The sequence below is a fragment of the Chenopodium quinoa genome, unplaced genomic scaffold (genome assembly GCF_001683475.1).
Source record: "Chenopodium quinoa cultivar QQ74 unplaced genomic scaffold, ASM168347v1, whole genome shotgun sequence".
Lineage (NCBI taxonomy): Eukaryota > Viridiplantae > Streptophyta > Magnoliopsida > Caryophyllales > Amaranthaceae > Chenopodium > Chenopodium quinoa.
In genome coordinates, this window is record NW_018743593.1 from 347,873 (window position 1) to 366,618 (window position 18,746).

General features: G+C 36.5%; 1 protein-coding gene across 1 annotated transcript; it reads right to left on the bottom strand.

The window, feature by feature from the left end:
* Positions 1-2,195: 2,195 nt before the first annotated feature.
* LOC110682747 lies at positions 2,196-18,288 on the bottom strand. Its single transcript, XM_021859070.1, has 11 exons — positions 18,060-18,288; positions 14,926-17,955; positions 13,819-13,963; positions 13,640-13,722; positions 10,601-10,836; positions 10,035-10,121; positions 6,539-6,638; positions 5,026-5,236; positions 3,923-4,911; positions 2,803-3,150; positions 2,196-2,690 (listed from the first exon to the last, which is right to left on the bottom strand). The coding sequence occupies exons 2-10, from the start codon at positions 17,785-17,787 to the stop codon at positions 3,130-3,132; spliced, it is 4,734 nt and encodes a 1,577-aa protein (XP_021714762.1). The 5' UTR covers positions 17,788-17,955; positions 18,060-18,288; the 3' UTR covers positions 2,196-2,690; positions 2,803-3,129.
* Positions 18,289-18,746: the final 458 nt, after the last annotated feature.

Sequence of the window (18,746 nt, forward strand, 5' to 3'; positions counted from 1 at the left end):
ATTTCCTTACATATATAAGGGAGGAGGGCTCACTCCTACTTTCAAGTGGAGCGCCCGCTCCTGAGCTTGGAGCGACTGCTCTAGAGGTCCTGTTTCATGCGAATAATTACTCTATTTTTCCTCTTACTTTCATTGTTTAATCTTGACATTTCCTCTTGTAATCTTAGGGATGTAAATTAAGAACTCTAGGTTTGTTTGTAATGCCTTTTATATAAGGTTAAGCTTGTTGTTTTGTAATCAATGGAATTTTCTCTCTCCTTAGTCTTGTAACTTATTTGCTATCTTTGTGATTGCTTCTTTGCAATTTTTGTGATTACACCTTAATCCTAGCTTTACTTGGTGTTGGCTTTTATTAAGAACTCCTATTTCATAAATCTTGGTGATTTTTGATACTGATTTATCTTGTGTTGTTGCTAGCTGATCTTCCCCTCTATTCCATGGTTATTTCATATTTGAAGGCTTGCAACATAATCTTTTGAGTATTTCTCAAATATGTGACAAAGATGATAAAGTTGATTTTCAAGCCAACTTTTGTTGCATAGTCGATGCAAAAACAAATGAACTTGTATGTCAGTGAACTAGACACAACAATGCGTATATCACTTATTTGAATTAGATCCCCGAGAACAAGTCCATCTATTTGTGAGCTATTTTTGAAAATGACCAGTGGCTTGGCATAAAGGACTAGCCCATATTGTTAGCCTTATATTTCTAAACAAAATTGGGTCTCAAGGCTTGGTGATTGGGTTACCAGACATTAAGTATGAGACCGACAAGGTTTGTGAGAGGTTTGTGAGCAAAGAATGTGTTAGGAGGAAACATGTCAAGTCTTCTTTATAGCCAAAGAAAGTTGCAAGTATTAGTAGACCTTTTGACTTGTACACATTGATTTGTGTGGCCGTATGTATGTACAAAGTTGTAAGGTTTTTTTTTTTTTTTTTTTTGGTGTACACCCGGTTCACCCTTTGGGATAATCCGGATTAAGAATTTTTTTTTTGTATGGTGTTCCACCCGATTCACCCTTTGGGATAATCCGGATTCGGAAATCAGTTTTGGGTGGTTAGATTTCAGTCCTCTCCCAATTGTTGTTGCAGGGGATCAAACACAGGTCCTCTCTACCAAGTATAGTCTCAATCACCATTACACCAACAACCAATTGGTACAAAATTATAAGTTTTTAATCTCACGGTTATCTTAATCATTTGCCTCTACCTTAATTAATTCCCCTTAAATGATTTGCCTTTGGGAAATGTACATCTACATTTTTACATAATAAAAACGAAATTTTCACCATATACCATTGAGTTTTAACTTAATTCACTATATATACCACCAAAAACTTTCTAATTCATCATGCACCACTAAGTTCTTGTGCAATACTACAATATAAATTTTTTTATAATTGTCGTTTATGGTACTTTACTGATTCACCATATACACATGTTTATAAAGTTATTTCACCAGATACCATTAAATTAAAAGATATTTCACCATATACTAAGAATTTGCAATGGCTATTTTAATTATTGCTTCTACTATTTTTTTTGCTGCTTTACTACTCTTTTCTTGAGCTCCTTTAACATACTCTCATCTCCATGACATTGTGTGTCTATGCTTCCCCTGCTTTGAAATTCATAACCCGGAAGGACATTTTGCTCGGCATTACCCTTGCACCATCGAAATTTATGTCATATATCACACTTATAGTACAACTTTTATGGATATTTTGCCGAACCACAGCTCCTTAATGCAAATTTCTTCCCACATGTACAAGCTTTGTTTGGCATATGCATATTTGTAAGATGACGATGATTACGAGTATGTTGACATCTTTGCAAATGCTTTGAGAAGGGTGAAGCGCTGCTTCTATCCCTCAACTATTATGTTTATATACATAAACTATCCGTTATAACAGTCAACTACTAATTTTTTGTTTACAAAAAATAACCGTTGTAATTTCTAGGTATATAGTGAAATATCTTTTAATTAATAGTATATGGTGAAATAACTTTATAAACATGGGTATATGGTGAATTAGTATAATATCCCAAACGGTTTGCCAAAGGCAGCTATAAAAAAGGTATTTTGTGACATTTCACAAGAACTTAATGGCATATATTAAATTAGAAAGTTTTTGGTTGTATATGGTGAATTAAATTAAAACTCCGTGAACAGTAATAAAAAAAAAACAAAAATAGTTTAAAAATGGTCTTTGCACCAAGCAATACAATGACTTTCACGCTCGAAACTGAATTTTACGCTCCCATATCCAATTATGAGTGTACATTTTCCAATAATTGTCTCGCTCTATGCTCTGGTCGCCTGAAACAAGGACTGGCTGTTATAGGAGGCGCAAAGTCAACAGTTACTGTATAAAATCAGCAAAAGAGCCTGTTTCATTGTTTCTTCTTTCCATTTACAAAAAACAAAAGCAAGGGGCCATAGAATGATAACCTAAGATGATACTCTTAAACATAACTATACTGTGGCCCTCTTAGCCTATGTAAAGGATGTGCCTAGCTACTCAAAAGGATCCCATAAGGAGTTCATGGAATGTACAATAACAAAAGTCCGCCAAATGAATGTTTGAATCAACTAACAATGGCGTCTGCAATGTTTCATATCAAAAGACAGCAACCCTTGCAAGAGGACTTTTGCTGCGTTGAGTATTGTAAAAAATGGTCAGCAATCTGCACGTAAGCAAAGGATTCATCAACCCTGGATATAGTCATTGGAGACCCTGAACTCAGTACAATCAGAGTAAATTGAAAAACAATGCAACAAAGAAAAGAATGTGCATACCTAAAGGTCTAAGATTATCTGCCTTCCTGTCAAGATACTGAAAACTGGTCACTGTCATAATGCTAATACTATACCAAAATGTACACTGGTAAAGGTACAATAATTCCCCATTCATGCTCCTCGTTTAATGATTTGCTTCTCAGATTCGGTCATATAAGGGGGTCGCAAAGGACAAGAAGAAAATGAAGATAAAACTGCAAACTACAACATACTAACTGCACAGGCTATGAACAAGGTGTGAATGAGCTATGATGGTCGGTCTTTAATCTGCCTACTAAAAGATTTATACAATGGCGTATCTACTTTCACCTTGAGATCTCTCTTCACCTAAGATTTTGTTGGACCAACCTGCAAAAGTTTTCAATGGATTAAATGCAGAAAAAAAATATATATTCAACCACATAAACGGAGATGTAAGTTATAAATTGAATAACTAAATACCAAGTAAATAAGCTAAATCTCAGAGGAAAGGCATTTTTGCATGCACTAGACATTTGTTTTCATACTCATATGACACATCAAGAGGTACAAGGATATGAAGATGGCTCATATGGTGGATGAATAATTTGTGTGAAGAATGGAGAGGCAGGGAGCTTAAGTCAAAAAAATATTGAGAATTTCTATCTAATTATCAAAAAAAACAAAAACAAAAACAAAAAAAACAACCCTCAGCAAAAAAAACAAACAAAATAAGGGCCACAGTTCACAGTCCTTCCAAAAATAATAGAGTAGGTCACTTGCTAAAACGCTAAATTAGTATGTCAATTTTTGAACTTTCTCAGAACACCCTTAAGGCCTTAATTCCACAGAATTACTACATTGGTTAAGTGAAGATGTCAAAATTCTATAATAATGGACAGTTAAATTGTATTGCCTAACTCCGTACAAAAATAAAGTATAAGTGGTTGATTATTTGTAAAAAAAAAAAAAGGGAATTAATAAAAATGAAATCTGATAATACTAGCCAAGTTAGCAAGATGAGCAAGAAATGCATTTTTCCACAAAATCAATAAAAGGCTACTATTTAAGAGGCACATCACAGCCAACTAACTATAATTAAAGATTGGCTAAAGATTTAAAACAAGGCAAGCTTAATCTTAGTAATGCTGTGCAGTATTACCTTAGCCATGCCACTGCCATGAAATACACCAGCAACACAGCTCTCACCAGCAGCAGAGCTTAGATTACACGAGGACTCAGTAGTGACCTGTGCGACCCTAGTGCACACTACTAATGAATTTTTAGACTCAGAGTCAGAACACTTGGTAGATTTTGTAAGCAACTCAGCTCCAGCAGTAAGGTCCCCAGTATTGGATCCCAAATCATTAGCTTTACTTGTCTCAACTTCAGAGTATTTTATTTCTGACACCTGACCAGCTGCAGGAAAAGCTGAAGGCCCTGTTTCACCATCTACATTTTGGCTGCTACAACAGTTAGTCACTTCCAATAGGTTATCATTTCCTTGCGTTGTCAAATGGTCAATTGATTCTTGCCCATCTAGTCTGGAAAATGGGGCTCCAACACTTGTCGAATTGGAACGCAAACTGTCATCGTCCTCCAAGACCTTTCCCTCTAAATTCAAGTCATATTTAAGAACCTTTTCCTCAGAACTTCTGACAGAAGTAGAATCCCCATTTTGATCATCGTCACTTTCAACGGTACAGCACTCCTTGACATTAGTAAGACCAGAAGAATTTGAGGTACTTTTTGCTACCTCATCAAAGTTCATAGTATCAGGACCATGACAGCCATGACTTTTCTCATCAGAAAAAGAATCAGTTTCCGCCATCAAATTCAAGTCGGGATGCAGGGTCCTAAGCTCAGAAGAATTCATTACAATATCAGACACCCCAGTTCGGCCATCATCATTTTTATCATCTCCGTAATTCATTCTTCTTTTTACATCATCTTCACAGTTCTCAGCATCAGAATCAGGATGAACCAGACATTTTTCATCAGACGACGAGTCAGGGGCATTAGGAGCAACACAATTCAAGTCAAATTTACCATTCAAACAGCCATCATCAATCTCAGGTTTATCAGCATCAGTTTTAACAGCAGGACAGTCTATCTGGTCATTCTGAGATACACCAGAATCCGCATCTTTCTCTGATAAATTAATAAATAAAATCAATTTCATAATAGAGATCAGGGTTTTATTTAGAAAAGCATCTACAAAATTAAGAAATATGCAAACTAGAGATGATTAAAAAATATACAAACCTATAAAGGATGTGCTTTTCTCAGCAAACTGTTGATTTACAATCGGTTTTTGCAGCATATCAGTGTGCGCAAATACCAACATATTCATTGATCTCATTTCCCTTCTTATAGATTCTTCTAGAGGGTTGAAACCAAATACTGAAGTCCATGTATTCGTAAGTTCAGTAATAGCAGGGATGACTAGGTTCTCAATCTCTAGAGTGCCAAGAGCCTGAACATGATAAAGATAATAAAAATTTGAGATACAAGAGTTGCAATGCAAGGTTGTAAGACGTGCTTAAATGATACTACAATATCCTCTATTGCATATCTTCAAAAAATATGCTACAAGTATCACCAACCATTAATCAACCAAGAAAATAAAGGGCATGTAAAAAAACACTACAAGTCTGCTCTATGCTTTTTCACCAACAGAGGATTGATCAGCCTTCAGTATGAAAAAAGTCCCCACAGCCTCAACAGTCAGTAAGAGAATATTACCAGAAACCTAGATCTTCTTATGGACTTATGGTATCACAAAGCCTAGCCAAGAAACACAAGTAATCCCCCCATTACTGCAATTTTCAATACTTCCTCCGTTCAAGTAATATACCATCATGGGGGGGGGGGGAGGTGGGGCAATATTCTTGGTAGTGGGAAAAAGGAAGAGATGAAAAAATACAAAATTGCTTATGTGATTGTAAACATAAATAAAGAAACAAGTGTCCATAATTGGTATGGTGTAATATTTATGAAACTTCCTTACAAGGCAAGTGGTGTAATAATAGCAAAATGGAGGAAGTATATGAAGTTCTTGGTAGTGGGAAAAAGGAAGAGAGGAAAAAAAATACAAAATTTCTTATGTGATTGTAAACATAAATAAAGAAACAAGTGTCCATAATTGGTATGGTGCAATATTTATGAAACTTCCTTACAAGGCAAGTGGTGTAATAATAGCAAAATGGAGGAAGTATATAAAGTTCTTGGTAGTGGGAAAAAGGAAGAGAGGAAAAAAAATACAAAATTGCTTATGTGATTGTAAACATAAATAAAGAAACAAGTGTCCATAATTGGTATGGTGCAATATTTATGAAACTTCCTTACAAGGCAAGTGGGGTAATAATAGCAAAACGGAGGAAGTATATGAAGAACCATAGGTGAACAAAAGTTATAAATAATCTCCTAGTTGTGTAACATGGATAATACATCAACTCGATCAAGTGATTGCAGCATTTCCCTTAAACAAATGGAAATCAAGTGAATTTCTTGATGTTAATTCCACAATGTTTCCAAGTTCCAGTTTCCAAAGCTTTTGTGTTTACCCCACAAATTATAGGTAGCCCGTCAAGAGAAATGAAAATAATATTGAACAATTTGCATGCATTTAAATCAATTTATAGCTCAATAAAATTCAGCAACACACAGAATCATCACCGAGGTGGTCAACAATCACATCAATAATAAGAACTCTCAAAAAGACAACTAAGAGTTGACCCAATATGGCAACATGAGGCATTAGAGGTGGTCAACGCACCTGTCCAATTGCAGCAAGTAGACGTCTGCACATTCCTTTGCGCCTGTAAACATTACGTGTGCCAATAAATGGCATTTCTGCAAGCTGCTTCCCACGAATTCTGCTCAACACAAATGGGGAAAAAAAATGCAACGGTTGGTATTTGGGTGTGAACAGTATATATGTAGGTGAGCTGTGGAAATACGTAGGCTTTGCAAAAAATGCATCTTAGAAAAATAAGATCGTCATCACTACAGCAAGATACAAAATGCACCTTGACATCCAAAATTAAACTTGTGAAGTTTCTTGTTTTACTCGTAATTTTGTAAGAAGCACATGCCAACGAAAGAGAACCTATTCTACCACCTACTCGAAAACTAAACCAAACATCACCCATTTAAATAGGATTATGGCCAGCTAGATATGTGCATCTAACCCCCAGCCATAATTAAGGGGCTGTTTCCAACAGATTCTAAACGCAAAAAATCAGCCAATCACAAATTGATGCATGAAAGGGGGGTAGATAGCCAGGAAGTTTGCAAGCTTATGCAATAGAAATCTCATGATACAACATACAAGATGGATATGGTAACCCATCAATTTATGATTCACATATCATACACAATCTTACTTTACAGAAAGGAAACAGTCTAATATTGCGTTTGAATACAATGTTCCTCTTAAATAGTTAAATGCTTATAGATTGTGGGAAGAATTCAGATTTTATTCCATTTCATAAATCAAATCTTCCAATAACGTAAATTTTAGGATGGAAAACACAAACTCCCTTCTCTCCGCCCCCTTTACGTATAACATGCAATTCAAAGACATCGTAAAAGAAGCAAATTAGTAAGGAGAAAATAGTAACAAGGTATTGAGGGTCCAATGCAAAACCATTCAAGGTAAGGAAAGGGCAGGGAGAATCAAAGGATGCACACTTAATACTAACCTCTTTTTTAATTCAGATTTGTGATTTTTATGGTTCCTAGCAAATCATAGTTAAACAAAAAAAATTAAACATTTACATTCTTAATACAGAGTATATGCTCCTAGTTGTTCTTGGATACACTCAAATAAACTGAAGCCGAATTTCAATTACAGCACTTTAGACAACATTTCTAGACATCACCACACTTTGGTTAAAATTAAATTAGAGGACTTGATTTTAAGAAAGAAAAATTTGACAGGAATATTATGACCTTCCGCCATTAATAAAACAATCTTTTGATAATCCCCCAATAAAATGACCTTTGCACATCATCTTCCAAAAATAGGATAAAAAACCGGTAACTTGTTTAATAGGTTAATGAAGGACATGTGTCACATTACAATTAGTTACAATATTTTAATTTAAATTTTAACATATTTCTTTTAAATTAATGATATTAATTTTTTAAAAAAATTTAAAAAAAAAAAAAAAAAAAAAAAAACCCTCACGTTCAGCATCTGCTCTGAACATTTCTCCGGCCACCCAAAGCCACCTCACCTCACAACCAGCTCCACCTCATGCCACCATAACCGCCCAGCCACCATAGACCTCACAGAATCACAGCCCCACCTTCTCTCAACACCGCACAACTCCTACCTCCACATTTCCACCACCATGCCGCAACCGAACAGTCGCACAAAACTGCCCAGCAGCACCTCAAGCAACCCGCAACCCCTGCGTGCCCACCATCACTGAGCTAATCTCAGCCACCATTCCACCTTCACCAACAACCATCGCACATAATTAAGCAGCGGCGAAAACTTCGGCCACTAATTAACAAAGCAATTTAAGCTTCCAATATCCAACCACCACAACCCCTTCCCCTTCCAATTCTGGCAGCCCCGCCAACTCCGCCCAGACCCGATACCTCTCCCTCTCCTTCGCAGCCCAAACCTACCACCTCTCTCTCCTTCATAGGCCAAACCCGTCCACCTCTTTCTCCTTCTCATCCCAGATCTAATACCTTTCCCACCTCTCTCTCTTCTACTCACCCTAAACGTAACCACCAGACCCAACCACCAGGCCTTTATGGTGAGGTCGTGACAGTGGGGAGATAGGTGGGGGTTCATGGGAATTGAGGGAATTTTTTTTTTTTTGTTAATTAAAATCAATTTTTTTTTTTTATTAAAATCATTTTTATAAAAATAAAATAATTAAATAAACCAATTACAAAGTGACACGTGTTATACTAACCCATTAAACGATTACCAAGCAGTTTTGCCCCATTTATGAAAGATCGTGTGCAAAGGTCGTTTTATTGGAGGATTATCAAAAGGTGTTTTATTTATGGCGGATCGAGCAAAGGTCATAATATTCCTGTCAATTTTTCCTTTACACACAGCACAACTAAGACAATGAGTCTTCCAAATCATAGATAAAAGAATCACACATCTTTTAATAACAAAGGAGATGTTCAGAACTGTTTGGACACCTTGCTACACATCATCTAAAACATCCACATCAAAATTTCATTTTTGCCTAAACCTCTGATGCTCGATCCATAAACCAACTGAGAGATAAACTAGGATTCAAAATCTAGAAGTGAGTACAAAAGACAGCTCATCTTCAATATTTGGAATATTTGGAAATTCCAGCAAGAGAGAAAAGATCTTATTGATAAATTTTAAATTAAAATTCAAGGGAAAGAGGCAAAGAGCAGATTAAAAAAAATTATTTAAAAAAAATGTTAAGGGCAAGGATAGAGCAACGGTGGTTCCTCTAAACCAATTCAGTTACAAGACTTGCAACTTCCTAGTACATATCATATTGCTCATCCAAAAAAGGAAACTCCATCCACTGTCATGTATCTCATAACTTTTCCCCAATTCAGACAATCTCAATACCAAGATTTAACCAGTAACCAAAACCACCCTTATAAATATCCAAGGTGATTGTTGGTCGTAATAAAATGTAGACAAAAACTGTCAAGTAAGAGGGATAAGAAATGTTTCTAAAATTCTAATATATCTTTTAGAAAACTCAAACTATGTTATTAGGGGCATCGGAAGAAGGTTACAGGATTAAAGATCATACTTAAAGAGTACCAAGCATGTGATAAGGAGGGCTGGCTTCAGGAAGACATCAAAACTAACAGTTATATCTGTTACAAGTTACAAATCTTAAACCAGGAAAAGAAAAAAGACACAAAGACACAATGTTCTTCGATTTATAAAATTGTGCATAATTACTATGTAGCGATTAAATTGGTTGAGAATATAAAGATAAAATATCTCCCTCCTATACTAATCTTTCTTGTAGATTTTCATTTAGTTGTCTCTATATCTCGTATAATCCATTTAAGTCTATAACATCTCTATTTCCCCTCCCCAACCTCTAAAAGTTACATATCATTCAAAGTTACCTACCTTCTACCAATAAGTATATAACTATCCAAGACTGCAAAGCAACAATACAAAAAACTAATTTCATAATTTTTAATCTTGTTATCAAACTAACTCGAAACAAGGGCTTAGTAGATAGCAACTTGAGAAGAACATGCCCAGTGGATTTATTTCTAAACAGAACTACCTGATGGAAGCTGCAGATATAACTTCATCTCCTTTCTCTAATACAACAGTTAAAAAGCTGCTAAAATTTAATCGGTTAAAATTCGACCTGCATGAAGAGGACCAAAACACATCAGGAAAAGATAAAGACAAAAAAAAAAAAATCTGAGCAAGTGGATTGTATAAAAAAGCCAATGAACTATTAGGCATTAGAACACATAAGAGTATAGGACTCACTAATAGAACAATAAGGGAAATACACAGCTATGAGAAGCAAGACTAGAAGAATTAGTTTCAAGATATGTACAATAAGATTAACAACATTGAATATAGCAAATACATAAGAATATAGGCCTAACAAATGATTGAAAAAGTGACGATAAAAGACACCCAGAGTTACAGATGATATATAAATGGGGAAATTCCAGAAAGTCATAGATTACCTTATCCAAGAAATTACAGAATTAACGCGCATATGAGAAGGATGATGAGAATGGAACTCTTGCAGAAAAAGAAAACAAAACTGAAGGAAGAAATAACAGGATACACACATGAATAACTTGCATAAAACAATGGACAAGTTCTTACCCACAGCTATAGATGACATGGCGTATCAAATTGACACCACTTCTTTGGTCAAAGATAGGCAAAAAACATTCCTCCATGACAGAGAGAGCCACAGCCAATTTAGAATTGTTTTGAATCTTTTGGGGTTCCAAGATAACAGATTCTTCTTTGAAGTCAGACCGTTGAAGTAGAGTCCACGAATATCCATCTCCCAAATCACATTTTGCTCCAAGAAGACTCTTTAACCGCTCAGACATCTACACGCAAAAGTAGTAGTTAGAATTATATTGGTTACACAACTTAACAAAACAAAAGTTAAATATTATGAAGGTGTAGAGTATAACAAGGCAGAAATCATGAAGTATATTCCCAAAGCAGTCAGCAGATTAACACACTGCCAACACATGTAAAAGTTAGCCACTTAATAACCAAGTTCTGTAATACTGAAAGACTCTTTTCTAAGTCCTGAAAACCATATATGTAATGAAGGTGAGCTGGTGAGATAACGAAAAAAGGTAATTAATATATGAGAGATCAAGTAGAGACCAGTTTAAGGAAACCTCGGCTTGAGGTGATTTATAGTTTAATCCCTTTCTAAATATGAAATAAAAGCTTTCCCTCTGTACCCAAGTAAAGTAGCTTATAGTTATCGCACACAGATCAAGGATTTATCAATCTCATCATGTATTGGAAGAGTAATTGCTTCTCATCTCTGAACTAAACAAATACTACCTCCGCTTCATATTACTCGCAACAATTTCCTAAAATGGTCACTTCACATTACTTGCAACAAATATTTTTCTTTCCTTATTTAGTAAGTTTTTGCCCGCAAAATGACTATTTTACCCTTACTTTTTTTTAGACATCCTAATTAAATTATAAATCTAATCCTATTACATGAATCCCCAAGGTTAATTAATTTCACCTTAACACCAAATCCATTCCCCTCCTCCATCTAAATTCAACATCTTCCTTCATAAGTTTTCTCTCTCTTCCTTCATAATCCACCACCTTCAATGGAAACCACCACCATCACCACCGCCACTACCACCGACCACCAATACCACCATCTTTAATGGCAACCACCACCTACCAACCACCAACACCATCTTTAATGGCAATTACCACCATCACCAACACCACCATCCTCAGTGCCAATGCAACCCAAAATCGAAGGTTTTATAATCAAATTTAACCATCAAAACTCAAGATCTAAATTTTGAAGAGTTTTGACGGTTAGATTTGACCAATTAAAGCTTTAATTGATGATAGAGAAGAATTTGTGGGTTCGTGGTTGGTTTGTTCGTGGTTGCTAGGTTCGTGGGTGCGGTGACATCGTGGGTGCGTCGGTTTGATTGAGGGTTCAATTTTGGTTTCGATTGTGAGTTTGGTTTTGGTTTCGATTGTAGGTTTGATTGGGGTTCTGGGTTCGACTGAAGGTCCTGGGTTTTGATTGAGGGTTCGTGGGTTTGGTTTTGGGGTTTTGATTGTGCTAGGTACGGTGGATTGCTGCGGGGTATGGTGGTTTTGGGGTTTTGATTGTGCTGGGTATGGTGGTTTTGGGGTTTTGATTGTGCTGGGTATGGTGGTTTTGGGGTTTTGATTGTGCTGGGTATGGTGGTTTTGGGGTTGTGATTGTGCTGGATACGGTAGGTAGCCGATTTCGGGTTTTGATTGTGCTGGGTACAATGGTTGCTGCAGCGCTTAGGTGCTGTTCCTGGGTGGTGTTGGGTATGTAGGTGGTGTTGGGTTCGTGGGTGGTGATGGGTGGCGGTAGGTGGTTTCGGTAATGTAGGGTGGGGGTGGTTGGTTTTGATGCTGCTTGATGGTGTCGGTGGTGGTGGATTATTTATTTAATTAAGGTTGAATTTGTTTTTCCTTTTTTTTTGGGTTGGATTAACAATTAAGCATATACTCTTATTTTTCAATAATCATGCTTTCAATCTTTTGCCTAAGAGTCCGCAAACATGTCCTTTGTTGCGAGGAACCTGAAGCGGAGGTAGTAGATAAATAGCCAAATTCAGAGTTAATGTAAGCAGCATTCTATGACAGAAAACAATATTCCATATAATTATTTCATGCTTTGGCGTAAAGATGCTATAAGATAAGCTCAGTGTTACATAATACTCTAAACCCCAATGAACGCATTCTGAAAAGGTGGATTATAACACAAAAGAGGTAATTTTAGCCCAATTTTACAAAAAAAGTGGCAAATTGCATATCATATCATAATATAATACTTGCATATGAGGTGGCTCTAATAAGCTACTTAGATTTAACAAGGCATCCTTATTTAAAATCCCAACATCTCAAACTTTTAAATCAGGCCCTTCTATACCCACGAAGCAGGCAAGATCGAAGATATAGAAGCACTTCATTTTGAGTGTCAGCAAAACCAAAGGGAATAATATACTCCCTCCGTCCCATAATATAGTTCCTGTTTTCCTACTTTCGAGAACCAATATATTATTCCTATTTCTATTTTTGGAAAGCATGTAAAGACCATTAGACCCCCACTTTTTTTAACTTTATTCATTGTACTTCCTAATTTACCCTTGAATTTTGCACATGGCTTGTACTTTTTTCCACTTTCTCTCTCTAACTTTTGTCTATGATTGTACTTTTCACTTTTACTAATGTATTCTATTTTCATGCTTCATGTTCTCTCTAACTTTTGTCTAAGATATAGAAGCACTTCATTTTGAGTGTCAGCAAAACCAAAGGAAATAATATACTCCCTCCGTCCCATAATATAGTTCTTGTTTTCCTATTTTTGAGAACCAAAATATTATTCCTATTTCTATATTTGGAAAGCATGTAAAAACCATTAGACCCCCACTTTTTTTAACTTTATTCATTGTACTTCCTAATTTACCCTTGAATTTTGCACATGGCTTGTACTTTTTTCCACTTTCTCTCTCTAACTTTTGTCTATGATTGTACTTTTCAATTTTACTAATGTATTCTATTCACTTTCTCCTTCTATTTCTTGAATACCATGAAAAACACAAATAGGAATTATATTATGGGACGGAAGGAGTATAAAAATAATTGTCAAACCTGTGCACAGTTTCTCCCACAAAAGTATGGCCTTCGAGATTTGGCAGAGAGATCGTCCTCCTCCCTGATACATGATTTGTGATCTACAGTGAAAACAGCAGAAACTTGTCAATAACAGTTGTTAGCCAGTTAGTTACAAGAAAATGAAGCTATTTGGAATACAGAATTGTGGCAGTTACATTTTTCCTCACAAAAAGTGCAAGTGACCAATTGAGAAGAGACTGTATCACTCTCAACTTCCTCTGTTGCAGTTGCAGAATCACCACCTACACCACAAAATTTGCACGAACAAAAAACACAGTGCCATTCACCCAAAGGAAATTCCTGCAGATGTAAAAACAGAAGATATAAACTATCAAAAGTAACTATTTTCTAGTCCCTCTACTGACTGAGTTACCTAACATTTACCAACACACTTAAAACATATACCACATTAGTGCTCAAACATCCAACGTCCAAATAAAAAATCAGCAACTCACATATCTGAACACAGCTAGTCCATAATCCAGACATTTGCATACGAACAATAATAAATTTTGTTACTTAGCTTACAATAAAAAAAATTGGATGACATAAGATACTTTTGTTCACCGAAAATATAGTTTCAATGAGATACAGTTTCAATAATTCTATGAGACTTTTATAGAAAAATGTCAACATTAACATACACTGCAGTCTTCACGTAGCAAAAGCTGATAGCCTCCTAACAGAATATAGCACATATCTTAATTAGCAATAACTGCCAGTATGCAGATACTCAGCATAAAATTTATTGTGATGCAATCGCCAACTAACAGCCAATTCTACAAAGAAAATGCCTAATTCAAACTAAGGCATAGTTTTTATTGTTAACACCAGTAACAAATATGCAATTGGCAACTATCAGCCAATTCTACAAAGAAAATGTCTAATCCAAACCGAATGAAATAAAATTGACAACCGAAATTTTTCGACATCTAAGAAGAATATGTCTGCTTAACAAGAAGCTAATGCACATTTTATAAAATATTCCGCATACCAGGAAAAATTATGTTTAATCTTAACATGTCAGCTAAACAAGAAAGCTGTAATAACCCCTAAGCATATTTAGATTATTGCCTAAGTTGATTAAATCCCTAATCTATATCCACCCACCGATCCAACCCCACACCCTAATTAAATTAGGAGGGGAGAAGGAACAAGAAATATGGGCAAAACATACTAGTTAAGAACACAAAGTCAGTAGCCACAGGGTTAAAAAAAAAAGGGGGAAGGGGGGGGGGGGGGGCATTCAATAGCACAAGTACCTCAATATCTAAACAGTCCAGGTGAAATGTTGACGGACAGCCATCACAGCACATCAAGTCCCCGCCATCTCCACAGATTGCACAGGTATCGTCATTTGGGTCATCAACATTAACATTGACACCATGAAACCCTAAACGACCAGTCTCATCTTGTTTGTTCCAGGAATCCAGCAGACATTGTAGTAGTGAAGAGCCACTTTCAAGGTAAATATTCTCATAGGGCTGGTAAAGTTTGCTCCCTGCATGGTTCTCAAAATCAGAAACTGATATTATTTCCTTGCAACAGCAACAATGAATGCCATCTCTTGTTATGCTTCCCTCGAGTACTGATTCAGCATCATGGTGGTTCTTATAATGCACTTTTCCATCCAGACTAACAGTGCCCAAATCAATCATCCTAGCAAGAACACTATGCTTTCCAGAATGAGCAATGGCTCCATCAATCTCTGAAGTTGAATCCTGATTAGACCTGCGCACCACCAAGGCACACCGCCTCCTACCTTGTGCCCCAACCCGAACTGAGGGTTTTCCTTTTAGAGTAAAATGTTTTTGCTTAGCTCCTGCCTTACGACTTGCAGAACCTTCTTCATCAGAAGTATCACCATCTTGATTATTCTTTTTTTTCTTGTTCTTGTCTGATCTTGTCTTGGATACAATTCTAAACAATTTGCTGAGTACCTCAGCTGGTAATGGATTAAAGGTAAAATTCTCACTAGCCTTACCCTCTTCAGCTTCTTGCTGAAGTGAATTGTATGCCTTAGTAACTGACCAGTGAGTTTTTCCTTCACGATTGACATAAACTGCATCCTTATACTCTCTGCCATTCCTGGGTCTATATTCAATTGTCCAGCCTGCACTCAGAAGCATTTCAACTATTTGGTTTCTTATTGCATTTTTCTCACTAGAAAGAGACCCAGCTATTTCAGCTCTCTTGCGCTTTGCAGGTGAATTGTTTTCAGGTAATGGAGTTTCTTCACCTTTTGAAGATCTTCCAACTGTGTCTTTATCAAGTCCGACAAAATTGACCTTTTTACCTGACCGAACTACCTTCTCAAGAGGTACTTCATCACTAGGCTTCTCTGATACTTTAGGAGGATGACTGTCCCGTCTGCTTCTTCTGACAGGAGCTGCTACAGGAGAAACTTTTAAATCCCTGTCACCCTTTACCTTGCCATTGTCATGACAAACAATCTTCACTGCATCAGTTTCCGGCTCTTTCTTGGGCCTTCCGCGCTTGCCCTTCTTTTTTGATTTTCTTACTGACCTGTCACTTAAACTCTTGTCTTCAACTTCAGCCGGAGCTTCATCTTCAACTTTAGAAAAGGAGAGTTTCTTCTTCTTTTGAGCTATTTGCTCTTCAGAGTAATCAACGGTTCTCTTTGGCCTACCACTTATGCGCCTCGGTGTCAAAATTTCAACAGACCTGTTGCTTAAGTCTACACCTTCATTTTCAACCTTTATAGGAGCAGCTTTCTCATTTTCAAGGTAATTTGCAGACTTCCTAGGCCTTCCACGTCCATCCTTCTTTTTTGAACTTGCTGGATTGTTGTTCCTCCCAGCTTCATTTTCAACCTTAGGAACAACTCTCTCATTTTCAAAGGCGTTTGCAGTTTTCCTGGGCCGTCCACGTCTATTCTTCTTTTTAAAACTACTTGCAGATTTATTGTCCAAACCTTCCTCATCAACTTTAGAAACAGAGTTCAGTCCTTCATCAGTCTGATTTACCTCCTTTTCAGGGTGATTTCTGGATAATTTTGGCCTACCACGCTTCCTCTTCCTTTCAGAACTTCCAATCAGCTTATTGTTCACATTTTCATCCTCAATTTCAGAAACAACTCGAGCATTGTTCGGCTCAACTAACTCCTCCCCAGAGTTATCAGTTGATCTCTTGCTTTTTCTAATACCATAAGACTTTTCCAAAGCTGATCTACTACTTTCATCTTCCACTACGACTGCTGCTTCTTTAAGGCCATCAGTTACCCTCTTCCTTTTCCTTTGCAAGAATCCAATACTATTGCCTTCAGTTTCCTCTCCCAAACCATTAGCTGGCACAACCCTGGATCTCAAAACTCTAGCAGCAACTTGGACCCTTTCTTGCTTGGCCTCTTTTTTGAATCCTTTACAACCATCAACTTCATCAAACTTGCATTTAATGCCCACACTAACACTTTCCTTCTCAGGAGATTCCATTTGTGCATCAAGATTTGATTGCAAATCCTTGGACAATTTAGGATCAGCATCTACATGCTCTTCCATATCCTCAGTCTCGCCATCACAATTACCATTTATACTTCTAGAACCCTCCACACTTGAACGCACCAGCCCTTCATCATCCCCTGAACCCTTTTTCTTATCAACAGCTAAAGCTGACTCCAAAGCCCGGTCATCAGAATCAACAGAACATTTTAACCCCTCCACTCCTGCTGCCTTCTCCTCTCCACCTACATTCTCAAAAAATTCATCAATTTTCTTTTCATCATTGATTCCCCTAGTTGAACAAACCCCCATACTTAAATCAACATCACCTACTGCCTCCGCCGCCACCACCTCTCCCTCAACTCCAACAACACGGCTGCATTTGAACTCCGGAGTCGCATATACCTCCCCTCCATCCTCAACCTCCATTCCTTTACCCTCATCCTCACCAACACCTTCTTTCTCACATACTACCCCATTCGACTTCCCATCAGCCTTGCTCACTTCAGAGCCTAATATCTCCACTTCCTCGCTCAAAATATCATCGGGGTCATCCTCTAAATTCAAATCAGGAATTTTAACCCTTCTCAAATTACTAACACTGTGTTCTAAACCAACCTTAACATCCTCCTTCTTCGAACTACTTGACCTCAACCCTTCCCTCATCTCATTCAATCAACAAAAACCCAGAAAAAAATCACAATACCCAAATTCAAAATTAAGCCCTGAAATTCATTACCTCTTCCAGAAATCCCAAAATCAATCAACCTTCATATTTCTACAAACCAGCAAAAGATCACCAAATCTGAACACTTATCAAATACCCAGATAAAACTGAAACACCCAAACAAAATTTAAAGAAATCAAAAAAACAAAAAACCAAAAAAATACAAGAAATCTAACAGCAAAAAGAGAAATATAGTAAATAAAATCATTACCTCTAGAAGCAGCTTATGAATGCAGATAAAACCCAGAAATATAATGTACGAAAAAGTTCCAAGATACTAGAAAAATTCAATCTTTGTAAACTTCTCTTCGATTACAAAACGAATTACATCAAATTTGGTTTGAAAATTTGGGGTTTTGGAGAGAGAAAAACAAAGAAAAAGAGGGAGATGAAGGGGTTTTTAATATTTTTGATTTTGGGGAAGTGGGTTTTAAATAAAATGGATTCTTTTCCTTTTTTTTCTCCATTTTTATTTTTTTTTTTTTTTTTTTTTTTTCTGTTTTTGGGGATTCCGGAAATTCAGAAGTATGTCTATACTCTTCTATACTACTCGTATAGTTGAAGTGTGAAGACCAAAGGATTAGCATACTAAAATGGACTGACTTAAGAAGAGATTAAGGGGTAATTCACTAATTTGGTCATTTAAAGAAATAAATTTTGCAATTTTCCCTCCAATCTTGTAATTTGGCCAAAATTGGTTTCTCTCTCCTTTAGTCATTGCGTAAAATTGGAATTTTGAAAATAGTGTCAAAATATTTAATGGTTTTTAGTGGGGTCTTTTTCAAGTTTATGACTTGAGATTTTAGAGCCCAATTATAAAGCTTTTTTGGGTTGACAATTTATAATTCAATCTTTAGGGACTGGTTTTTTTTAAAAGAAGAAATATGTACAGATTATG